General features: G+C 45.6%; 2 protein-coding genes across 4 annotated transcripts in view; one reads left to right on the forward strand and one right to left on the reverse strand.

Moving 5' to 3' along the window:
* Nucleotides 1-2,993: 2,993 nt before the first annotated feature.
* LCTL (lactase like) lies at nucleotides 2,994-23,334 on the forward strand. Its single transcript, XM_021940310.2, has 13 exons — nucleotides 2,994-3,822; nucleotides 4,230-4,393; nucleotides 5,056-5,143; nucleotides 5,429-5,538; nucleotides 7,742-7,870; nucleotides 7,956-8,051; nucleotides 11,004-11,058; nucleotides 11,157-11,318; nucleotides 17,608-17,882; nucleotides 18,719-18,845; nucleotides 19,030-19,229; nucleotides 20,768-20,831; nucleotides 23,219-23,334. Exons 1-13 carry the CDS (start codon nucleotides 3,483-3,485, stop codon nucleotides 23,332-23,334), a joined length of 1,926 nt encoding a protein of 641 aa, XP_021796002.2. The 5' UTR covers nucleotides 2,994-3,482.
* ZWILCH (zwilch kinetochore protein) overlaps nucleotides 22,608-26,166 on the reverse strand; it is a 46,463-nt gene continuing 42,904 nt past the window's right edge. For all 3 annotated transcript variants that reach the window (XM_031669229.1, XM_031669228.1, XM_031669230.1), the window contains 2 exons: nucleotides 25,219-25,333; nucleotides 22,608-23,473 (listed from right to left, as the gene is read on the reverse strand). In XM_031669229.1, the coding sequence (XP_031525089.1) occupies nucleotides 25,245-25,333 (89 nt within the window). In that variant the 3' untranslated portion in view covers nucleotides 22,608-23,473; nucleotides 25,219-25,244. The remainder of the gene's footprint in view (nucleotides 23,474-25,218; nucleotides 25,334-26,166) is intronic.

Below are 26,166 nucleotides of genomic sequence, written 5' to 3' on the forward strand. Positions count from 1 at the left end.
GCCCAGGCTGGAGTGCAGTGGCCGGATCTCAGCTCACTGCAAGCTCCGCCTCATGGGTTTATGCCATTCTTCTGCCTCAGCCTCTCGAGTAACTGGGACTACAGGCACCCGCCACCTCGCCTGGCTAGTTTTTTGTATTTTTTAGTAGAGACAGGGTTTCACCGTGTTAACCAGGATGGTCTCGATCTTCTGACCTCGTGATGCGCCCATCTCGGCCTCCTAAAGTGCTGGGATTACAGGCATGAGCCACCGTGCCCGGCCTATATATTTTTTTTTGAGATGCAGTTTCGCTCTTTTTATCCAGGCTGGAGTGCAATGGCGCAATCTTGGCTCACCGCAACCTCCACCTCAAGGGTTCTAGCGATTCTCCTGCTTCAGCCTCCCTAGTAGCTGGGATTACAAGCATGCACCACCACACCCAGCTAATTTTGCATTTTTAGTAGAGACGGGGTTTATCCATGTTGGTCAGGCTGGTCTCGAACTCCTGACCTCAGGTGATCCACCCGCCTCAGCCTCCCAAAGTGCTGGGATTACAGGCGTAAGTCACCACGCCTGGCCATTAATTTTTATATTTTTAGTAGAGATGGGTTTTCACCATGTTGGCCAGGCTGGTCTCGAACTCCTGACCTCAGGTGATCTGCTCACCTCAGCCTCCCAAAGTGCTGGGATTACAGGCGTGAGCCACCATGCCGGGCCACCATCAGCTCTTAAAGTCATATGTTTCCTGCCTACCTCAGCCCAAGGAACAGAGTCCCCAGAGCCCACTCGCCTGTCCAGCGAGCGGCCTGCTCACCCCTTAGGACACAGCCTTGCCTGGGTACTGCAGGGCAGATGCAAACAGAGAGAAGATACCAACCTCCCAGGTCCCGAAACATATCTCAGGGCCTTTACTCTTGCTGTCCTTCCACCTGTTCCAATGCCTTCCCCACTGTGTGCTTCCACAAATGCCTGGCAAATGTCTCTGCATCTTTCAAGTGTCATGTCCCTTCGAAGCCAGCCCCACACCCCGAGCCTCTCAGCGTTCCATCCCTCCATCCATTACAGCCCTGGCCACCTTGCACAACATCCAGAACCTCCCCCTTCCCCTCCATGCTCGCCTCCTGTCCTCATGAGACTCCTAGCTCCAGAGGGCATAGGCCAAGTCCTACTTTACTCTGGCCAGGGCCTCTTGGGGACTCAGGAAATGTTTCTTGAGGAAAGGCTAGAAGGCAGACAGGTAGGAAATCTGGTGGGGGAAATATCCTTATTGACACACCCCCATCCAATCACTACATTTTTGATAAGGGACCCAGCCCTGGCATCTACTTTGAGAATCACTCCTTCCCCCATGAAAGCGCCTGGGGAACGTCAGAATTTGGGAATAAATATCTTAGTGCCTTCACCACAGGCATCACCAGGGAAAGCCCAAGGGACCTGGCCCCGTCCACCAGCTGGGCACCCCAGGAAAGAAGCCTCCCCCGCAGCAAACCCACCCCACCACCCCCAGCCTCCCTCAGCAAACCTCCGCACAGTTGCTAGGTAGCGAGGCCTGAAGGAGCTCTCCAGTTTCCTCAACCTCAAACGGGTCCAGTAATAGCACCACCCTCAGAGCAGGGCCACCACGAGGCCAGGGTCAGTCCAGATGGGGCCAGCTTTTGTCCACACAGCAGTACAAGCCTGCCCTTGCTGGAGCCCAGAACCTTCCGCCCCACCGCAGCCGAAGCTGCGTCTATCACCTCATCCCAGGGGTTGATGAATTAATACACGAAAACCTCCGGACCTTAGGAAGCACCCAATCAACGTTCGCCATGGTTAGGTTCATTATTGTATTATTTCGATTTTACTCACATTATTGAGCGTCCACTAGGTGGCAGCACTAGAGGACTGGATGCTGATGAACCAGGCAGGCACACTCCTGCCTCCCAGGAGCCTACAACGGGGCAGGAGACAGACACATAAACAGCTGATGTGGAAGCGCAGGGTGGGAGGGGTAAACGCAGGCTGTAGGAAAACCCAGGGACAGCCTGGGCAACATAGCAAGACCCCATCTCTACAAAAAATTAGCCATGCATGGTGGTGATGCCTATAGCCCCAGCTACTTGGGGTGCTGAGGTGGATCACTTGAGCCCAGGAGGTCGAGGCTGCAGTGAGCTGTGATCATGCCACTGTTTAAAAGAAAGAGAAAGAAGGAAGGAAGGAAGGAAGGAAGGAAGGAAGGAAGGAAGGAAGGGAGGGAGAGAGAAAGAAAGAAAAGAAAGAAGAAAAAGAAAAGAAAGAAGAAAAAGAAAGAAAAGAAAGAAAGAAAGAAAGAAAGAAAGAAAGAAAGAAAGAAAGACAGACCCTGTTTAAAAAAAAGAAAGAAAGAAAAAAAAAAAAGACAAAATCCAGAGAACCTAGCCTGGCCTGAGGGTGCATGAATCCAGAAAGGCTTCCTGGAGGAGGTGCTACCCATTGAAGACCCAAAGGAAGAGTACAAAGAAATTAACCAACAACAAAGCAGTAAGGCCTAGTTGAGAGAGCTGTGGTGAGGGCTCAGCTGAAGGCAGGGAGGTTGGAAATTGAGCTATGTGAAGGAGGCCTTTCTGATGGGGAGGGCACTGCAGGGAAGGGAGCCACAGCAGATGGGGGCAGGAGGTGCTGAGACTACAGGGCGGGCCGTTCTAGCAGGTGATGTTGGTTGAATGAGTGAGTGAGGAAAGGAATGAATGAGGGATACAAATAGAGAAGGCCAAGGTGGAAAAACCAACTGTATCTTTTACGGTGGGGTTTTTTTTTTGGCAGCTGGGACAAGTAGACAGAGACACATGGCAACATACGCTGGTCCTGCACCACCCCCAGCTCAGGACTTGAAGGACTGCAGTGTGCTGAAGGTGACTTGTCAGGCCCATAAGGGGTAAGGAGGAGCAGGTCTCCTCCCCTCCTTGGCTGCCCCTCTGTCCCGGGATGGGGGTGCTGATTGATAGCTCCCCTGCCCCCCCATGCCCGCCCCTGGCCCAGCGCCAAGCTCCCCAGCTGCTGACTCAGGCCCTGCTGGCCAGCTCAGCATTCCTGCCCGGCACCCAGTGAATGGAGCTATTGAAAGTCTCTGTAGCCACAGACCACACCCCCAACCAGAGCCTTCGGCTGGGCTGTGGCTCCTCTCTCAGGGGACAGCGTAGGCCCTAGGGGTCAGTTGGAGAGGGCTCTGGCTGCCAGCGACTGCTCTGGGGGTGTCTGGGACCAAGGACGATCCTGGGTAAGCTGGCTGGGCTGGCACCAAAGAGTAGATTCCAGTGGGGGGGGTCTCCCTGGTGCGCAGGACAGAGGCGCTGGGATGGGTGACCTGGGCTTGGGGGAGGGGTCTGCCTGTCGATGGGAGAGCCAAAGGGCCCTGTGAGCTTTCCCACCTGCCCCCTAAGACTGGAGCTTCCCTAAGGTAGAGGTAGTTCTCCCTTAGATAGAGGCCACTCAGGGGTATGGGCTGGGTCTCCCCCGTCAGACAGGAGCCAAGGTAGGGAGAAGGGATGGTTTGGAGTCTTGCCCATCAGTCTCGGAGCTCCCCAGGCACAGGAACAGCATCAGGCGTCCAGCCTCAGCCTCTGCTGCTGGGTCGGGATCAAGCGCCCTCCTTTCCCTTCCTCTCTCCACTTGGCCTTTGCCCTAAGCCAAGACCTGGCCACCAGGCTGGCTGCAGGCGCCTGCAGAGCCAGCTGCACTTTTTCAGGTATGGGGGAGGGCCAGGTACCATGAAGCCAGTGAGGGTCACCACCCTTCTGTGGATGCTACTGCTGGTGCTCGGGCTCGGGGCCACCTGGAAGGGGTCCCCAGAAGAGGCCTCCTTCTACTATGGAACCTTCCCTCTTGGTACGGCCACGCCTCTGTTCGTCTGTCTGCCTGTCTGTTGTCCACCTGTCTTGACTTGCCAAGGAGTTTGGTATTCTTGCTTCCTGATTGGCAGGATGAGAAACCTACCTTTGCATGGTTGTTCTAAAAGTTCCTAACAGGTTTTTTTTTTTTTTTTTTTGAAGTTACTAAAAATTACACAGATAATACATGCTAATTAGAGCTAAAATTGTGCAAAAAATGTTTTTAATATATCTTCCCCTACCCTGCCTCACACGCTCACCCTCCTAGGAAGATAAGGCCCCAGTGGGACAGGGGCAGCGTGGTAGGGAGGGGCAGTCCCTGAGGCCTGGGAGGCACAGCCCGGAGCCCTGGCTCCGGGTGACACATGGGAGCACCTGGGACCCAGCACGGGTCTCCCCCTGCAGGCTTCTCCTGGGGCGTGGGCAGTTCTGCCTACCAGACGGAGGGCGCCTGGGACCAGGACGGGAAAGGGCCCAGCATATGGGACGTCTTCACACACAGTGGAAAGGGGAAGGTGCTCGGGAATGAGACAGCAGATGTAGCCTGTGATGGCTACTACAAGGTCCAGGTGAGTGCGGGGTGTGTGTGTGTGCATGCACAGGTGTGAGCACATGCCTAGCTGGGAGGCAGGGAGTGACGTATTGGGGGAGCCCTGGTGACAACGTCATTCCCATGCTCTGCCAAACACCCTGTACCCCAGTGCAGCCAGAGGGGACAGGGCCAGTGGGGGTGAAGGTTTGGGAGGGGCCAGGATGTGAGGTGGATGTAGAAGGAAAGGAAAGCGGGGCCTCATCTGAGCCAGTGCCTCAGGCCAAGTGACGGGGGCTGAAGGACTGATCCCACAGCTTCAGGGCCTACAGCCACAGTGGCCTGAACCCCTGGTCCCTGCTTGTGAGTTGCACCGTGTGGAGGGAGTGGGACCCGCTCATCCTCAGCACCCACTTTCCTCTCTGGATGGCTTCTTGAGGAACTCATCACCCAGGTATACTAGGGGCATCCTGATGGACTTTTCCAAGTGCCTCCCTGTCCTGGGTTTTCTTTGACTCTTGGCATATCCCCTGCCTGAAGTGGCCAGGTGGCATCACCTCTGTTGTACAGGTGAGGAAGCAGGTTCTTCCTTGCCCACTAACAGCCACAGACAAGAGTGAGCCTTGACCCTAGAGCCCGATGGACCCCTACCTCCCATGCCCAGGGCCCAGGTGACCTGCTTCCCCACCCCTGTCTGCACAGGAGGACATCATTCTGCTGAGGGAACTGCACGTCAACCACTACCGATTCTCCCTGTCTTGGCCCCGGCTCCTGCCCACAGGCGTCCGAGGTGAGCCAGGGAAACCCCTCCCGAGCCCAGATGCGGCCCCTTCCGGCCATGTTGGCTTTGCAGGGGCACCACAGAGTCCTGGGGAGGGAGACCAGCCCATGAACGTGGTTGCTGATAGTAGCAGCTCTCACAGGTTCTGCAGGTAACTGGGGTCCCAGAATGCTGGTGGGCTGAGGGTACCTCAGGCCTTCAAAAAGCAACAGGGCCCAGGAATGCTGCACTCCAGAAGGCCAAGGCCAAGGCCAAGGTCCTTTCTCGTAGCATCTTCTTTTATTTCACCTGCAGCCGAGCAGGTGAACAAGAAGGGAATCCAATTCTACAGTGATCTTATCGATGCCCTTCTGAGCAGCAACATCACCCCCATCGTGACCTTGCACCACTGGGATCTGCCGCAGGTGAGGACCCGAGCAGGCTCCCAGGCCCAAGCGGTGCTCAGCTCAGCAGGAGGGAGCCCAGTTTGAGGACTCGGGTTGCCCAGGTGGGGCAGAGACTAGGGTCTGGATTCTGGTGCACGACTGTAAGATGTGAGTGAGTGAAAAAATCTCTCTGACTCACTGTCTTAGTCCACTTTTGCTGTTATAACGGAACACCTGAGACTGGGTAACTTGTAAAGAATGGGAATATATCTTCCCACAGTTCTGGAGGCTGGGAAATCCAAGATTAAGACACTGGCAGGTGCAGATTCTGGCCCAGTCTCTGCTTCCAGGATGGTGCCTTGAATGCTGTGTCCCTCTTTTTATAAGGGCACCTAATCCCATTCAAGAGAGAAGAGCCCTCATGACTCAATCACCTGCCAAAGGCTACACTTCCCCATGCTGTTACACAGGGGATACAGTTTCAACATGAATTCCAGGGGACAGAAACATTCAAACCAAAGCACTCATGTATGGCAGGGAGGTCATACTGCTTTAATTGATGTGTGTAGTAAGTGAAAAGAGTGAATCCTTTTGTTTTCTAAAAAACTTGGCATACAAACAAATTTTTAAAACTATAAAGATACGTCTTTTAACTAAGATCTGGAAGCCAGGTGCAGTGGTTCACGCCTGTAATCCCAGCACTTTGTGGGGCCGAGGTGGGTGGATCACCTGAAGTCAGGAGCTCGAGACCAGCCTGGCCAGTCTTTACGAAAAATACAAAAATTAGCCAGGCGTGGTGGCGGGTGCCTATAATCCCAGCTACTTGAGAGGCTGAGGCAGGAGAATTGCTTGAACCAGGAGGCAGAGATTGCAGTGAGCTGAGATCGTGCCATTGTACTCCAGCCTGGGCAATGAGAGCGAAATTCCATCTATTAAAAAAAAAAAAAGAGATCTGGCGACATAGCATAATGAACAAGTTTAGCCTTTTTTTCTCCAATTTCTTTGAGCCGTATCACAGGCACTCATATATGACCCTGCCCCAGTAATGTCCATGAAATCACAACATGCTTCAGAACGTCACTATGTCACTGTGATTCAAGCAGTATTTTCTTTCTTTCTTTCTTTTTTTTTTTTTTTTTTTTTTTTTTTTTTGAGATGGAGTCCTGCTCCATCGTCCAGGCTGGAGTGCAGTGGCGTGATCTCGGCTCACTACAGCCTCTGCCTCCTGGGTTCAAGTGATTCTCCTGTCTCAGCCTCCCAAGTAGCTGGGATTACAGGCATGTGCCACCATGCCTGGCTAATTTTTGTATTTTTAGTAAAGACAGGGTTTCACGATGTTGGCCAGGCTGGTCTCGAGCTCCTGTCTTCAGGTGATCCGCCTGCCTCAGCCTCCCAAAGTGTTAAGATTACAAGCGTGAGCCACTGCGCCTGGCCTCAGGCAATATTTTCATTCACTGGGGAGAAGGTGGTCCCATCGGTGCCCTGGAAGGTTTGGGCAGGAGGTGGGAGGAAGGGGTGTTCTGATTGGAGGGTGCATTGCAAAGAGGGGGAAGCTGGGCAAGCAGTTTGGTTCAGTTAGAATTTGGGGAGCAGGTAGGAGAGGGAAGGGTTAGAGGCTGGAGAAGTGGCTTGGGGAAGACCTCAAAAGCCTCAAGTGCCGAGCTAAGATGACTGGGAACTGGGTTTATTCTGTGGGAATGGGAGCTACCAGAGTCCTCTAACTAGGGAAGAGGGCAGAGCAGGCTGTAGGGAGATGAACCTTCCAGTTTCTTCCCTGGTTGCTTTCATGAACCTGCCCCAGTAACATCCCTCGAACCCGCCAAGGAGAGCTGGACAGGTAGTCTCGATAGAGTGACAAGTCTTGGGAGAATTCTGCCATCATGGGCAGATAGATGCCTTTGGTTGGGAAAGCCCTCGGCCGAAAAAGGCAGATCCTGCCCCAAGGCTTCTAGGAGCTTTCTGACATCTGCGTGGCCCTCAAAATCCTCATCAGAGTGTTCATCCCAGCATCAGATCTCATTTCTCCAGAACTTAGATCTAAGATGCTTCCCCATTATTAGGCCCCTTTCCCCTGGCAATTTTTCTTAAATATTCAATCTGTCCAGTTCTTTCTAAGCATGAGAGTCCCAGTCTCCCTGCGCGGCCTCCCTCCTGTTTGTCTGAGGACTGTCGCACAGCTTATCTCCACATCTAAACTGCTTTGCGGTTCATTCATGGGGCACCTGCTTCTCTGTGTTCACAGCTGCTCCAGGTCAAATACGGTGGGTGGCAGAATGTGAGCATGGCCAACTACTTCAGAGACTACGCCAACCTGTGCTTTGAGGCCTTTGGGGACCGCGTGAAGCACTGGATCACATTCAGTGATCCTCGGGTAAGCGAGGCCCCTCCAGGTGGCAGAGTGTGGCACTCCCTGCCACTTCTTATGGATCCTGTGGTCCTGCTTGCTGTCCCTATAGGCAATGGCAGAAAAAGGCTATGAGACGGGCCACCATGCACCGGGCCTGAAGCTCCGAGGCACCGGCCTGTACAAGGCAGCACACCACATCATTAAGGTGAGGGGGGTCCTTCTGGTGGGAGAACAGCCTCAGGGTCAGCTCAGCCTTCCCCAGGGGCTCTAGCCTGAGCTTGGTCCTCTACTACTCCACCTCCGAGTCAGCATACTCCATAGCACCTTCCTTTCTGTGACAATTTATGGAGGGCGTGTCCTGCCATCCAGGGCGCTGGGGGACACGATGGCTGAGCTGTTATAGTGGCTCCCAAGAGCTTACAGCCTAGCCAAAGGGATGGAGCACATCCATGTGGAAATGCATCAACTACAGGTCTAAGCTGTGACAGGAGGAAGAAGGGATGTGACAGCGAGCCAGGGTTTAAAATCTTCCATGAATGAGCAGAAGTAACTGGGGTTGATCAAGGACAGCAGTAAGAGGAGTTAGAAGTGGTCATCAGAGCGTGGCTTCAAAGAACCTGGGAGTTTTGAAGGAGGAAGGAAAACTAGTTTGGAAGCAGCAATAATGAGCAAGCAGACTCCACCTTACTCTCAGCTCAGAGGGATGTGGAGTGTGATGGAAAAAATGGCCTCTGCTCAAAGGAGCTGCAGTGGAGGTGCTCTTAGGGCTGGCAGGCATCAGTCACAGCAAGAGAGGAAAGGGGCCATTCGGAGAAGACGCTACAGGAAGGAAGGGCTACTGGAAAGCCTTGTCACTGGAGAGGGAATTGGGTCACATTACAGGACATGTATGAGGATATGGATGATGATAACTGGAGAACAGGGATACAAGGCATGTGGGATTGGCCCCAAAGGACTCTTAGCAGAAGGTAGACAATCTGTCTAAGCTGGAAGGCAAGGAACCACTGGGTGACATTCCAGACCCCCAAACTCGTATCAGGGAGAACATTTTCTCATTTTTTCTACATTTGGCTTATGATTTCTTAAACTGAATATTTAAAGGGCAGAGCTCTCAAGATATTTTTATTTTTATATTTTTTTAGACTGAGTTTTGCTCTGTCATCCAGGATGCAGTGAAGTGGCATGATCTTGGCTCACTGCAACCTCCGCCTCCTGGGTTCAAGCGATTCTCTTGCCTCATTCTCCCAAGTAGATGGAACCACAGGCGTGTGCCACCACACCTAGCTAATTTTTGTATTTTTGATAGAGATAGGGTTTCACCATGTTGGCCAGGCTGGTCCTGAACTCCTGACGTCAGGTGATTCCCCCACCTCGGCATCCCAAAGTGCTGAGATTAGAGGCATGCGCCATAGTGCCCGGCCTCAAGATATTTTTAATATTAAACATAGAAGTCATTTTCAGGGCCTTTTTATCTATCAAAAGTAGTGAGCTGAAGAGATGTCATTATTTATTTATTTAGAGACAGATTCTTGCTCTGTCGCCTAGGCTGGAGTGCAGTGGCACGATCTCGGCTCACTACAACCTCTGCCTCCTGGGTTCATGCTATTCTCCTGCCTCAGCCTCCTGAGTAGCTGGGATTACAGGCATACACCACCACACCCGGCTAATTTTTTTGTATTTTTAGTAGAGACAGGGTTTCACCATTTTGGCCAGGCTGGTCTTGAACTTCTGACCTTGTGATCTACCCGGCTCACCCTCCCAAAGTGCTGGGATTGCAGGCATGAGCCACCGCACCCGGCCTGAAGAGATGTGATTCTGTTATTGTTTTGACATGTTCCACTTCATCAGACAATACCATGATTCACTTGGTTATTGCTGGTTGGCAAAAGGAAGTATAAGGAACGAAGTCTGATAAATAAAGGTTCTCCGTGAGTAACAAACAAAACAACCCCAAATTCTATAGCCTTCAGATATTCAGGTCTTCTAAATTGGTACTTCTCAAACTTTAACAAGCATCATAATCATTTAATAAATGATTACTGAGCCAGGTGTGGTGGCACATGGCTGTTGTCCCAGCTATTTGAGAGGCTTGAGCAGGAGGGAGGATCGCTTGAGCAGGAGGATCACTTGAGCCTAGGAGTTTCATTCCAGCATTGACAACAAGCAAGACTTCATCTCAAGAAAAAAAAAAAAAAAGTTTATTAAAGCACAGACTGCTGGCCAGGCACAGTGGCTCACACCTGCAATTCCAGCACTTTGGGAGGCTGAGGCAGGCAGATCGTTTGAGGTCTGGAGTTCGAGATCAGCCCGGCCAACATGGAGAAACCCCATCTCTACTAAAAATACAAAAATTAGCCAGGTGTGGTGGTGCGCACCTGTAGTCCCACCTACTCAGGAAGCTGAGGCAGGAGAATGGCTTGAACCTGGAAGGCGGAGGTTGCAGTGAGCCGAGATTGTGCCACTGCACTCCAGCCTGGGCCACAGAGCGAGACTCCATCTCAAGATAAAAACAAAACAAAACAAAACAAAAAACACCAAACACAGATTCCTGGGCCCCACTTTGAGTTTCTGATTCAGTAGGTCTGGCAAGGGCCCACGGATTTGCATTTCTATTAAGTTCCCAGTGGATCCTGATGATCTCGGTCTGGAGACCACACACTGAGAATCACTGTTCTAGATGACTTTCCATCTCTCTTAGGTGTTGAACTACCCAAGTGCAGTGGCTAGCTGAAATAGCCTCAGGCAGGCCAGTGGGTCACTGGTAGAATATGAAGAGAAGGCAGGTTGGTGTATTTTAGATTCCATTTTTCAAGACTATTTCAGACACTTGGTTTTTTCCTAACTTACTGAGCTCTTCTGGGAAAAGTACTGCCTAGTTGCTACTGAGGACTAAGAGGAACAAAACAGGAAACTTTAGCAAAAATCTTAAAAACGATAAATAACAACACAAAGTTGTTTGAGCCAGACTTACATCAAGTTTCATTTACAGTATAAAGAAAATAAGTGCCTCATGAAGTTAGAGGAAGGAAGACTGGATTGGGATAAACAAGGCTGGATGGATGAAAATGATAGGTCTAAAGTTAGGAAGGAAAGAAAGGCCACCCAGATTGAAATGGATGGGCCAGGCACCTACGATGCATTTCTGCTCCCCTTTCAGGCTCACGCCCAAGCCTGGCATTCTTATAACACCACGTGGCGCAGCAAGCAGCAAGGTGAGCTGTGGCCCCACACATGTACCCAGGACAGCCAAGTGCCCGGAGCAGCAATGGCACGCCCACTCTCCACTCCCTTTTATTTCTTTTCTTTTAAGGTCTGGTGGGAATTTCACTGAACTGTGACTGGGGGGAACCTGTGGACATTAGTAACCCCAAGGACATAGAGGCTGCTGAGAGATACCTACAGTTCTGTCTGGGCTGGTTTGCCAACCCCATTTATGCTGGTGACTACCCCCAAGTCATGAAGGACTACATTGGTGAGCCCAGCCTCATTTTAAACTGCAGATACTACGGCAAGTTATTGAGCCCATATGAAACAAGCAAAAGGCAGGGGGTTGAAGAGCTCATCGGGCCTGGGTGAGGTACTCAAGGGATAATCCAGACTCAAAAGAATTGAGAACCACACATTTGAGTTAGCAGGGAGGAACCCTAGACCTCTCAATTTCCCTAGACCTGGAAATTGAGAATTTTCAGAACTCAGAGAAGAACATGGTGGTTCTTTGGGCTGGTCTCTCTTATGTTCTGCTGCCCTGCCCCTTCCTCCACCCCACTTTAACTGCAGTCAAGCAGGAGAGAGCTCAGACGCAGTCATGGGCTTGTGTCACTTCTATTGTCGGTTCTTTCTGTCAATGGAGAAATACTTTCCAAGCTCCAGTTTCCAGTGTTGGAGAAGAGAATAAATACAGGTAAGGCTTACAGGGATATATCAATTTGGATGTTTTTAACTGCCACATAACAGAAAATTCTACCTAAAAGGACTTGAAGTAGGGAATTTATCATCTCACCTGAGCCCAGAGAAGGGTGATGCAGGGCTAGGTAATCTAGCCTTCAAGGGTGCCCTTGAGGACCCAGGCTTATTCCATCTTTCCACTCTGGCACCTTCAGTTAGCCCATCAACCAATCCCCATGACCACAAGATGACTGCAGCAACCCCAGGTATCACATCTTTACATGTCAACACCCAAAGACAGAAAAAGGGAATTGTTCTGTCATAATATGTTTTGGGGTGGGCTTTCTTGGCCATTTTCCCCCCAATTTTTTTTATGGTGGCAAAATACACATAAAATGTACCTGTGTTGCCATTTTTAAGTGTACAGTTCAGTGGTAAAAAATACACTCATAATGTACGAACATCAACACCATCCATCTCCAGAATGCTTCATCTTGCAAAACTGAAACTTTGCCACTGAGTCCCTGGCAACCACCATTCCACTGTCTCTGATTTTGACTAAGTAGCTCATATAAGTGGAAGCATATGGTATTTGACTTTGTGTGACAGGCTTATTTTACTTAGCATAATGTCCTCAAGATTCATCCATTTTGTAATGTCAGAATTTCCTTCCTTTTAAAGGCTGAATAATATTCCATTGTCAGCTGGGCATGGTGGCTTACGCCTATAATCCCAGCACTTTGGGAGGCTGAGGCGGGCGGATTACCTGAGGTCGGGAGTTTAAGACCAACCTGACCAACATGGCGAAACCCTGTCTCTACTAAAAGTGCAAGTTAGTTGGGCATGGTGGTGGGTGACTGTAATTCCAACTACTTGGGAGGCTGAGGTAGGAGAATCACTTGAACCTGGGAGGTGGAGGGTGCAGTGAGCCGAGATAGTGCCACTGCACTCCAGCCTGGGTGACAGAGTGAGACTTTATCTTGGGGAAAAAAAAAATTTCCATTGTCTGTATGTATCATATTATGCTTATTCATTCATCCATCAATAGACACTTAGGTTGCTTCCATGTTTTAGCTATTGTGAATAATGCTAAAAACACAGGTATACAAATATCTCAAGATCCAGCTTTCAGTTATTTGGGGTATATACCCAGAAGTGGAATTGCTGGATCACATGAAAAATTCCTTTTTTAATTTTTTTTAAGGAAGTGTCGTACTGTTTTCCACAGCGGGTGTACCATTTTACATTCCCAGCAACAATACACAAGGGTCCCAATTACTCCACATCCTTGCCAACGCTTGTTATTTTGCTTAATAATGGCCATCCCAGTGGGCATGAGGTTGTATCTCATTGCACTTTTGATTTGTGTTTCCCTAATGATTAGTAAGAGCATCTTTTCATGTGCTTACTGGCCATCTGTAGATCTTCTTTAGAAAAAATGCCAATTCAAGTTATTTGCCCATTTTTTAATTGGGTTGTTTTTGTTGTTGAGTTTTGGGAATTCTCTACATATTCTGGAGTCTAATCTTTTATCAGATATATGATATGCAAATATTTCCTCCCATTCTATGTGGGTTTTTTATTCTGTTGCTAGTGTCTTGATTCCCAAATTTTAAAACATTTCGTGAAGTCCAATTTGTCTATTTATGTTTGTTTCTTTTGCCTATTTTTGTTGCCTGTGCTTTTGGTGTCAGAATCAAGATATAACTGCCTAATTAAATGTCATGGTGCTTTTGTTCTTTTCTTTTTCTTTCTTTCTTTTCTTTTTTTTGAGACAGAGTCTTGTTCTGTTGCCCAGGCTGGAGTGCAATGGTGTGATCTCAGCTCACTGCAACCTCTGCCTCCCAGGTTCAAGTGATTCTCCTGACTCAGCCTCCCAAGTACCTGGGGTTACAGGCACCTGTCATCATGCTCAGCTCATTTTTGCATTTTTTCTAGAGATGAGGTTTCACCATGTTGGCCAGGCTGGCCTTGAACTCCTGACCTCAGGTGAATCTCCCACCTCGGCCTCTCTAGTGGGTCACGCCAGTAATTTTTTTTTTTTTTGAGACAGGGTCTCTCGCCCTGTCACCCAGGCTGGAGAGCAGTGGGGCGATCATGGCTCACTGCAGCCTCAACCTCCCTGGGCTCCAGCGATCCTCCCACTTCAGCCTCCCAAGTAGCTGGGACCACAGGCGCACACCACCATGCCCAGCTAATTTTTTGTATATTTTGTAGAGACGGGGTTTGACTATGTAGTCCAAGCTGGTCTCAAACCTCTAGGCTCAAGCTATCTGCCCACCTTGGCCTCCCAAAGTGCTGGGATTACAGGCGTGGGCCACCACACCAGGCCATGTTTTCTTCTAAGCAGTTTTATTTGTTTTGAAACTGAGTCTCACTCTGTTGTCCAGGCTGGAGTGCAGTGGCATGATCTCGGCTCACTGCAACCTCTGCCTCCCCGGTTCAGGCAATTCTCCTGCCTGAGCCTCCCAAATAGCTGGGACTACAGGCGCCCACCACCAGGGCCTAATTTTTGTATTTTTAGTATAGACAGGGTTTCACCATATTGGCCAGGGTAGTCTCGAACTCTTGACCTTGTGATCCGCCTCCGCCCGCCTCAGCCTCCCAAAGTGCTGGGATTACAGGCATGAGCCACTGTTGGATGCCTTCTATTTATTTTTCTTGCATAATTACTCTGGCTAGAACTCTCATTACTATGTTGAATAGAAGTGGTGAATGCAGGTATCCTTTTCTTGTTCCATTTTTTTTTTTTTTTAATTTTTTTTGAGAGAGAGAGTCTCACTCTGTTGCCCAGGCTGGAGTGCGGTGGTGCAATCTTGGCTCACTGCAAGCTCCGCCTCCCAGATTCAAGCAATTCTTGCGCCTTGGCCACCTGAGTAGCTGGGATCATAGGCACACACCACCATGTCCAGCTAATTGTTTGTATTTTTAGTAGAGACGGGGTTTCACCATCTTGGCCAGGCTGGTCTCGAACTCCTGGCTTCAAGTGATCTGCCCACCTTGGCCTCCCAAAGTACAGGGATTACAGGCATGAACCACCGCGCCTGGCCATTCCTCTTAGCTATTTTTAGGAACAAGAAAAATCTTCCCAGGAAGCAGCTTCTGTCCCTTTGTGCCTCAAGGGACAGAACTGTCACATGGTTACGTCAGGTGATGCCCTAGACCATCATAACTAGGGCCCCAGAGGCTGGGGAGGAAGGGGGCATGGAAGACAGGCATTGGACTGACTGCTGGGTGTAGGTAACCGGCAGTGTCTGACCACGGAAATTTAAACATATTATCTCTGATTTAAAGGTATCAGCTGGCACTCACCCTAAAAAAAAGGAGACAAAAATAACACTGGAATTGGGTTACGGTTTCACACAACAAAGCTATTTTACGTGTTTGATTAAGAGAGAACTGTCAACATTTGAAAAATGCCCCTTTCTATAAAACACATTTATCAAAGATACTTATCTGAACAGGAGGTAGCAAGTTCTAATACCAACTCCGCCACTAACTTGTGAGTGACTGTGGGCAAGGTGCTTCACCTCTTTGGTTCTTAATCTTATCTGAAAATGAAGGCATTAGATACAATCTTTAAAAATCTTTTGGTGTCAATCAGTTCTGTGACACATCTATACACATACACTCAAAATCTTGAGAATAGTTTCCTCAAGATGCATAAGGAAAAAGCCTTCATGAAGGGACTGACAGGGCCCATGTCCCTGTAGACACAACTTATCATTCACACAGTGCATTCACTCTCTTGGGGCCCTCAGAGGCCATTGCAGGTGCCACAGAAAGGCTGCATTACAAAGCCAAATAGATTATTTGTGAGAGAGCACATTTTGGGCGTAATGCCGATAATCCCAGCCCCTCTCAACTCCAATTCTGTGATGATACAAGTGGGAAACAGGCTGAACTTTTCCTTTGCACAATGTAGAAAGAAGGATCCTCTAAGCAGTTGAAGTTTTATTTAGTACTGAAAGCATTCTGCCTGAAATCTTGTTCACAAATTACTTCCAGGCCTCTCAGAAGTACTCTTTTACTCACAGTAAATATATAAACAAAAGTATTTCCAGATCAGTGCTGTTCAATAGAACTTTCCACAATGACGGAAATGTTCTATACATGTGCTGTCCAATACAATAGCTTCTAGCCACCAGCGTCCATCAGAATTCTAAAAATTAAAATTAAAAATTCAATCCTTCGGTCACTGTATTTTAATAGCCATATGCAGCAAGTGGCTATTGTATTAGTGCAAGGACAATGACGACAGCTGGTGGTTTTTCTTAAGTCACTAAGTGTAACTGAAATAATGTGCCAATATTTTATTTGCTTTATGCTAATATCTTAAGGGTATTTAATAACACAAACTTTGTATTCATTTTATCTAAACTATTATCCTCTTTGGAACTATTCTTAAGGTTATATTTCAGATCAATTCATGGAAAATGTTGTTTTCTTGATTTATATATTAAAAGCCATTTTTGCATAGATCACACCTGGACATGTTTCCTATTTTTTGAAGTACAAAAAGTATGAACTAAAAAGTCAGGCCTCTCTCCTTCTCTCCCCAGAAGCAAGTATACTTCCAGAGATGGGTTGTATATGTGGTCAGTGTATGTGCTTAGGATTATACGCAACATTCTGAAGCTTTTTTTTCACGGAAACCTATATCCTGGCAAGCTTTCCACATTGCTATAGAAAGTGCCGCCTCATTTGTTCTAACGGCTGCGTAGTGTTGTACCATGGATATTTCATCATTTACGTAACCGGTCCCTACTGACAGACATTTAGGTTGTTTCCAATCTTTTGCTGCTCAGTCTCTAATGAAGATGCTTGTACAAACATCCCTTTATATGTGAGTAAAGTGTAAATAGATTTGGAACTGGTCAGTGAAAGGACATATGCTTTTACAACTTTGAAAGATAGGACGTACCATCACTGGCCTTCCAGTTCCCTTCCCAAAGGCAGCTAAAATTACACATTTCTAGTTTTTATTTTTTGAGATGGAGTTTTGCTCGTTGCCCAGGCTGGAGTGCAATGGCGTGATCTCGGCTCACTGCGACCTCCGCCTCCAGGGTTCAAGCGATTCTCCTGCCTTAGCCTCCCGAGTAGCTGGGATTACAGATGCTTGCCACCACGCCCCGCTAATTTTTTTTTTTTTTTTTTTTTTTTAAGATAGTCTGGCTCTGTTGCCCAGGCTGGAGTGCAGTGGTGTGATCTTGGCTCACTGCAACCTCCACCTCCCAGGTTCAAGCAACTCTCCTGCCTCAACCTCCCAAGTAGCTGGGATTACAGGTGTGCGCCACCACGCCGGGCTAATTTTTGTATTTTTAGTAGAGACGGGGTTTCACCATGTTGGTCAGGCTGGTCTCGAACTCCTGACCTTTTGATCTGCCCCTCTCGGCCTCCCAAAATGCTGGGATTACAGGCGTGGGCCACCGCTTCTGGCCAATTTTTTGTACTTTTAGTAGCAACAGGGTTTCACCATGTTGGCCAGGCTGGTCTCGAACTCCTGACCTCAAGTGATCCACCCGCCTCGGCCTCCCAAAATGTTGGGATTACAGGCGTGAGCCACCACACCTGGCCAAATTACCCATTTTTAATGTAAGGAACAATACAGAAGCCCAACTCTACTTTTTTTCCAGATGGCTACATACCACTTATTATCTGTGAAAATACTACTTTTAAGCAATATAAACTTATAAATATTTTGGACAGTATTGAAATTTCAAAACTTCCACTTTGGATGGCTAAGGTTATACTTCCCACGCAGATGAATCCTAAAGCCCACCTTTTATGTCAAGATGTCACTATCGTCATGATACATAACACAGCAATTGGGAGAAAATAAGCCTTTGTTAAATTCTGCTTTTTTCTCTCAAAAGGAAGAAAGAGTGCAGAGCAAGGCCTGGAGATGTCAAGGTTACCAGTGTTCTCACTCCAGGAGAAGAGCTACATTAAAGGCACATCTGATTTCTTGGGATTAGGTCATTTTACTACTCGGTACATCATGGAAAGGAAGAACCCTTCCCGCCAGGGGCCCAGCTACCAGAATGATCGTGACTTGATAGAGCTGGTTGACCCAAACTGGCCAGATCTGGGGTCTAAATGGCTATATTCTGTGCCATGGGGATTTAGGAGGCTCCTCAACTTTGCTCAGGTGATTATCACATTAAGCTATTCAAAGGACATTTAGACTTGAATTCATGTTCTCACAGCTTAAGCTCAGGTGCCTACATTAGAAAGTTAATGAAACAAAATAAACCTAGTGAGTCATACTTCAGAGTATGTATGTAGTATACTACATTCAGGCTACTAAATGTAGGCCTTACAGACTCATGTCTACCATGCACAACCATTTGCATGTATATAACTTTAGCTAAAATTCGTATCCCATATTTATTTTGCTGTCCTTCTTGCCTAAACTGGAATATGTGGCAAAGAACAAGACCAAAGTACATGTCCCCTCCAACAACGCTTTTTTGTTTTTTTTTGAGACAGAGTCTCACTCTGTCACCCAGGTTGGAGTGCAGTGGCACCATCTTGGCTCACCGCCCCCTCTGCCTCCCACATTCAAGTGATTCTCCCACCTTGGCCTCTCAAGTAGCTCGGATTACAGGCGCATGCCACCACGTCTGGCTAATTTTTGTATTTTAGTACACACAGGTTTTCACCATGTTGGCCAGGCTGGTCTTGAACTCCTGACCTCAGGTGATCTGCCCACCTCAGCCTCCCAAAGTGCTGGGATTACAGGCGAGAGCCACCACACCTGGTAACAATGCTCATTTATTGAGAAATACATCCTTTATATGAACTTGTCTCCTGCCTACAATAATCTCTAAATAAGCATGTTATCTGACATCTACTAAATGCCAAAAACACACTTGATTAGAATGTGGCAGGCTTGAATATGTGTTCCTATATGAGCCTCTGACTCAGAAACCTACCTGTAGGTCAGAATTTTTAAGAATTTTTGTTGCTATGACTCACTTTCAGACTCAATATGGCGATCCTCCCATATATGTGATGGAAAATGGAGCATCTCAAAAATTCCACTGTACTCAATTATGTGATGAGTGGAGGATTCAGTACCTTAAAGGATACATAAATGAAATGCTAAAAGGTGAGACACAAACCAAGATTGTCTGCAGTTTTCCCATTTAACTGAGACAAAATGTGACTAACACACAATCAACTGAAACTTGTTTCTACATCTCATAAATGAAAACATTTTTAACATTATCTTCACAGTTTTATTTTTTTAAGTAAATGAAATATATTTAAAATGGAATAAAATGTCTTTGCAGCTATAAAAGATGGTGCTAATATAAAGGGGTATACTTCCTGGTCTCTGTTGGATAAGTTTGAATGGGAGAAAGGATACTCAGATAGATATGGATTCTACTATGTTGAATTTAACGACAGAAATAAGCCTCGCTATCCAAAGGCTTCAGTTCAATATTACAAGAAGATTATCATTGCCAATGGGTTTCCCAATCCAAGAGAGGTAGGCCTAATTATCAATGTTACCTGTTCTGAACTTTAGAAGAGCTAGGTAGCTAGAACACACGCAGAGCTTGGCAAGTACCTCTCCTCTTTCCTCCATGAAAGACGACAGGGGCATGCAGCATGGCCCTTTATTTCACTTTTGCTCATTTGCTTAGAATGGAGCAAGCTTGACGTAAGCTTCAATCTAAGGGCACTACCAGAGGTTACGAAGGAGTTCCATTTGCTTTAAGTTATGACAGGGCAAAAACAATAGAGACATCTAGTTAAATATTATTCTAAATCTTGTGTCTTTTTTTTTTTTTTTTTTTTGAGACAGACTCTTACTCTGTTACCAGGCTGGAGATCTCAGCCCACTACAACCTCCGCCTCTTGGGTTCAAGCGATTTTCCTGCCTAGCCTCCCGAGTAGCTGCGACCACAGGCGCACGCCACCACACCCAGATAATTTTTGTATTTTTAGTAGAGATGGGGTTTCACCATGTTGGTGAGGATGGCCTCTATCTCTTGACCTTGTGATCTGTCCACCTCGGCCTCCCAAAGTCCTGGGATTACAGGCGTGAGCCACCGCGCCTGGCCTAAATCTAGTGTCTTAATGCAAACAAATACTACCTATTTTTCAACATATATAAAAAACAGTTAAGTAAATTTAATGTATAATTATCATATCATTTTCATCTATTTTCCAGCCACGCAGCAGAGCCATACACACATACTGGCTTCAAAATGAGATCTAAAGTAATCAAACTTAATAATCCTTTAGAATCTACCAAACATTTTCAATAACCTGAAAACTTTTCTTGCAGCTCCCTATTCTCTATGTTGCTGCACCTATTGGCAGAGAATATAAACTATAATTTCGAGTGTCTTGGCCAGATACGGTGGCTCACTGCCTGTAGTCCCAGCGCCTTGGGAGGCTGGAGTGGGAGGACTGCTTGAGGCCAAGTGGTCAAGACCGGCCTGGGCAACATAGCAAGATCCCATTTCTACAAAAAATTTAAAAATCAGCTGGATGTGGTGACACGCCTGTAGTCCCAGCTACCTGGGAGACTGAGGTGTGAGGATCACTTGAGCCCAAGAGTTTGAGGCTGCAGTGAGCTATGAGTGCTCCACCGCACTCCAGCCTGGGCAACAGAGCAAGACTCTGTTTCTAAAAAATGAAATAAAATAGTGTCTTAATAAAAATAATTTTAAAAAGTAAATTTCACTTGTTTACCGAAACTATTTTAAGGTGAGCCCAGTAGGACTATTAAATGTAAGCAGTGACTAAAAACCATAAGGCATTTGCTACTTTTACATTATTAGAAAAGCACTAGATTGTACACTCAAGCATAAAGACTGTTCTCTGACTCCCTCACTATGATGTACATGGATGTACAGTAAATATAAACTAATTTAAACTACAAGATGATTTAGAAACATAAACTACAGGTAGATTTTTAAAAATACTTATTTTTACCCCACATTTATTTCAAAAATGATTTGAAACAGCAAACAATTAGTCTAAGACAACATTACTTATCAAGTGGGTTTTTATTAGGTGGAAAGTTGGTACCTCAAAGCTTTGGAAACTTGCTCTATCAACAATCAGAGGCTTGCTGCAGGTGAGTCAGTATGTTTTAATGTTTTCCTTTAATAATTAAACTAAATAATTATACGTATCATTATCAAAATCTCAAAATCTGGCTCTACTTGAAGTCAATCTTCCAAAACTGCTTGTGATTAAAATCAAGTTTCTTTGAAGCAATGTCAAATTTCTATTTATAAGCATTTTAAAGCATTTAATCTACCATGAAAGATAAACATTTTATCCATTTTATCCATTCAAGTTTTATCCTTTCAGAATCATACCATAAGGCCGGGCATGGTGGCTCATGCCTATAATCCCAGCGCTTTGGGAGGCTGAGGCAGGTGGATCACCTGAGGTCAGGAGTTTGAGACCATCCTGGCCAACATGATGAAACCCCGTCTCTACTAAAAACACAAAAATTAGTCAGGCATGGCGGCGCATGCCTGTAATCCTAACTACTCAGGAACCTGAGGCAGGAGAATCGCTTGAACCCGGGAGGCGGAGGCTGCAGTGAGCTGAGATCACGCCACTGCACTCTAGTCTGGGTGATAAAGTGAGACTCTGTCTCAAAAAAACAAACAAACAAACAAACAAAAAGCAGCATCATACTACAAATTTATACACCTACTATTTTTGTTATAGTGGGCTTGGGCAAGGAGAGGAAAAGCCAACCACTATACCAACCGGGATGAAGGAAAAAAAGAACACTTGAGATCTTATATTTGTTCATTCGGCAAGCAATTATTAAGCACTCACTATTTGCCAGGGAATGTTTTTTTTTTTTTGAGACGGAGTCTCGCTCTGTAGCCCAGGCTGGAGTGCAGTGGCCAGATCTCAGCTCACTGCAAGCTCCGCCTCCGGGGTCCACGCCATTCTCCTGCCTCAGCCTCCCGAGTAGCTGGGACTACAGGCACCCGCCGCCTCGCCCGGCTAGTTTTTTTTTGTATTTTTTAGTAGAGACGGGGTTTCACCGTGTTAGCCAGGATGGTCTCGATCTCCTGACCTCGTGATCCACCCGTCTCGGCCTCCCAAAGTGCCGGGATTACAGGCTTGAGCCACCGTGCCCGGCCCCCGCCAGGGAATGTTTTAAGTCATGAGATACAGCAATGAACAAGGTTCCTATCTTCATAGAAGACATCATTTCCTATGCAACGGGATCTAAAAGGATCAGAGATGTCAAATAACAAAGATGCACTTATGCATCAAGAAATGCCAACACATATCATTTGTTTCTTTGAATTTGATCTTTATTTCTCCCTCCGTAAGGGCAATCAGAGAAATACGCTTCCTTTTTTTCGTTTTGTTGCGTGGAGACGGAGTCTCGCTTTGTCACCCAGGCTGGAGTGCAGTGGCGCGATCTCTGCTCACTGCAAGCTCCGTCTCCCGAGTTCACGCCATTCTCCTGCCTCAGCCTCCTGAGTAGCTGGGACTACAGGCACGCACCACCACGCCCGGCTAATTTTTTGTATTTTTAGTAGAGACGGGGTTTCACTGTGTTAGCCAGGATGGTCTCAATCTCCTGACCTCGTGATCCACCCGCCTCGGCATCCCAAAGTGCTGGGATTACAGGCGTGAGCCACCACGCCCAGCCTATGCTTCCTTTTTTAACAAACTCATCTTTAATGTGATAGCAGAGGTGGAAGGTGCGAGACCAAATCTTACCAAATTAGCTATTTTTACAGACCAATATAGCATATGCACCCCCCCAAACATATTTAAATAATCAGGCAATATTAAGAATGTATATTCCATTAGACTGAAATAAACAAGGTTGAAACGTGGTACAGAATTCACTCATGAGCCTGTGAACTCCACATGAGGATGTCCAGCACTTTATTTATCTCAGTAACCAGAGTACCCAGCACACAAACTAAAAGTGGGTATTAAATAAGTGGCCACTATTTTATTAATAATGCACATAACATATGCTTATCATCAACTCTTAAAGATTATTATTTAACTATACAAGAATTACCATACAAAATTTCAACATACAAATTCCTACACTTCTTAAGATACACAATAACATCTTTGAAAGGTTGGAGATGTTTCCCAAGGACTTTTCTTTCACAAATCCCCCGCAATAAAAATTATAGGAACTGTGGAATATGGCTGCTAATATTCTGAGATGAATTTACAAAGTATAAGTATTGAGAGACATTTAGACTTTACTATAGCACTTGTAGAAGAACCAAATTCAGGCATTTATCCCATATTTTCTGAAATATTTACAAAGCTCCTATAAAATTTTCAAATAACATTTAATTCACTAAGTTCTATTACATGGCAAATAAGAATCAGAAAATTTGAGGATGGTATTTTTTAAGTTTTTCCAATACAGTTAAAGCTTTTGGGATAAAGCTGTATTTACTAAAATGATCCTGTTCTCATTTGTGGTGCTCGTTCTCTTTGTCATTTCAGAGCCCTTGCTAAGTCACATGCAAATGGTTACAGAGATTGTGGTACCTACTGTCTGCTCCCTCTGCGTCCTCATCACTGCTGTTCTACTAATGCTCCTCCTGAGGAGGCAGAGCTGAGACAGGATTATCAGTTTTGGAGCTTCGTAAGAGAATCTTCAGGATCTTCCTCCCTTTTCCGCTTTGAGGGTTTCCATATGTTTCTGTTTTCAGGTTCTACAATAATTACCTTTTTTTCTCTTTCTCTTTTTGGCTTGTGCTGGGATTTAAGAATTAGAAAATAAAAATAAGCAGAAATTTAAAAAAAAATCACTTGTAATCTCACCCCTCCTAAAGTTAATATTGAGATTTTGCATTGTATAGGCTGGGTGCGGTGGCTCATGCCTGTAATCCCAGCACTTTGGGAGGCTGAGGCGGGCGGATCATCTGAGGTCAGGAGTTCGAGACCAGCCTGGCCAACATGGAGAAACCCCGTCTCTATTAAAAAACACAAAAATTAGCCAGGCGTGGTGGCAGGTGCCTTAATCCCAGCTACTTTGGAGGCAGAGGCAGGGGAATCATTTGAACCCGGGAGGCGGAGGTTGCAGTGAGCTGAGATAAAGCCATTGCACTCAAACCTGGGGGACAAGAGCGAGACTTCTCTCAAAAAAAAAAAAGTTGCTGTATATAATGAATGTATATTATGAATTATTTACAAAAATGGGATCATAGTATATAAACTGTTGTGACTTGATAGTTTATCACTCTAAAATCTGTCCAGAAATATTACTTTAATGTTCAAATGATTGCCATCTCAGCACTGTCCTATACCTGATAGATAAAATCAATCTGGCCGGGCACAGTGGCTCATACCTGTAATCCCAGCACTTTGGGAGGCTGAGGCAGGTGAATCACTTGAGGCCAGAAATTAGAGATGAGCCTGGCCAACGTGGTTAAACCCTGTCTCTACTAAAAATAGAAAAACCAGCTGGGCATGGTGGCGGGCACCTGTAATCCCAGTTACTTGGGAGGCTGAGGCAGGAGAATCGCTTGAACCTGCGAGGTGAAGGTTGCAGTGAGCTGAGATCACACCACTGCACTCCAGCCTGGGCAACAGAGCAAGACTCCGTCTCAAAAGAGAAAAGAAATCTATAGATAACAATCCTTCCAGGTTGTAAATATTATTAACCAACCACAGAAAAGTATGAAGTGGGTACCAAGTAAATGAGCACATACACTCTTCTGACATTTTAGTCTGAATTTAGTCTGACAACTTCGACTAAATTCAACTTACTTTATTCAATGAAATACCTCAAATAAATATTATATGTTTATTTTTTATTTATCTTCTAGGTAACTCAGTATCTTGTTTTTTATAATAAAGATTCATTTTACTCTTAACTATGTTAAAATGCTAAAATTAATTAATTTCCATCTATTTGGGGATAAAACATGGCTTAAGAACAATCTCATGCATTTTACTCATCTGATTTTACCAAATACTGTTTCTGACACCAGAAAAGAGTAAGACAGTAGAAAATGTCATTTCCATTAATTCTTTTGGTTAATACGATCTCAAATCAAAACATTTTAAGGAGACTATTTACATCTAGGGCTTGTCCTATAGTTGGGCCGGAATAAAATTGTTTATAACAAAACTTCACTTTCAACGGCAAATCGATATGCCTGTTCAGGGTTTTTCTCTTCCATCAATGTTTCCAAAATCAAACTCACTTTCTACCACATATACAGATTTTAAATGCAAAGACATTACCACTCAAGAATTTTTTTTTTTTTATTTCTCTGCTTTTAGGATTAAATTGACCTGTTAAAAGTTGACTACAAAAGGTAGAAAGAAAATTAAAGAGTTACACTGCTCAGTAACAACTGGTAAGCCTTTTATGTGATTACTAATAATCTCTATTCCTAATGTAGTAAATCAACATTGATATTGTAGAAAGAACCAAACGTAACGTACATATTACAAAGTATTTGACAAAGGGACTAAAAGGTGAATATAAATACCTTATAGAGGATTTCATCAGCACACTTCACTTGAAATGCACCTGGCTGCAGGTAACCATGTTAGTAAAGGAGATCCTTTCTTCCAGGCTACCGTTTAGTGTTAATTCTGAAAAATCTGTAATCAAAAAGAGAGTGAGATCAGAATTGCTTAACACCCTGCTTTGCTACCATGTATAATGCTGAATTTTATACCAATGCAATAACTAAGAGGTGGTCTAAATGGCAATGTGTCTTCTACTTTAAGAGAATTCATTGGAAAACATTCAGTAGGGACACTTGCTTTAAATATGAAACTCTTGATACATTTAAAACATGATTAAATAAACTTAAAATGAAGCAGATTATTTTTTAATTGTAAATGTGGAAACTTACTGCTTTACTTTTTGTGCCATATTAACTAGGGTTACACAACTGTCTTTTTTCCAATTCTAACATAAATTTCAGAAAATAATTTCTATTTAAGATTTGTAGTCTTAAGGCTAGAGACATATCCATTTTTCTTCCAAAGACTATTTTATTTCAAAAATAAATGGTCCAATCAGCATTTAGATGGGATAATGTCCACTTCCTTGTGGGTCAACATTTTGGTTTCCATATTTTCATCATTATCAACAATCATTTACTGAGCACCCACTGGGTGAGCAGCACTCCACTGGACACTTTTTCTCCCCCATTAACTCCAAATCATTACCCTCTCTTTCCATGGTGGCTAAAAGTACACTTTCCTCTCTTAAGTCTCCCTGCTTTTGATATCAACTATTTTACTCAAGAGCATCATGCCATTAAATATCTTGAAAAGCTAGTATTTGACTTAAGTGCTCAGTCCAAAGAAATAAAATATCTAACTCCTTAAAAGCATATTATCTTTGAAAGAAAGTTAAATATTTTCAGCCATACTTATAATTAACACTTTGTTTGTTTGAATAGCCCATGACTTATACAAATGAG

Source organism: Papio anubis, chromosome 7 (genome assembly GCF_008728515.1).
Source record: "Papio anubis isolate 15944 chromosome 7, Panubis1.0, whole genome shotgun sequence".
In the NCBI taxonomy this organism is placed as follows: domain Eukaryota; kingdom Metazoa; phylum Chordata; class Mammalia; order Primates; family Cercopithecidae; genus Papio; species Papio anubis.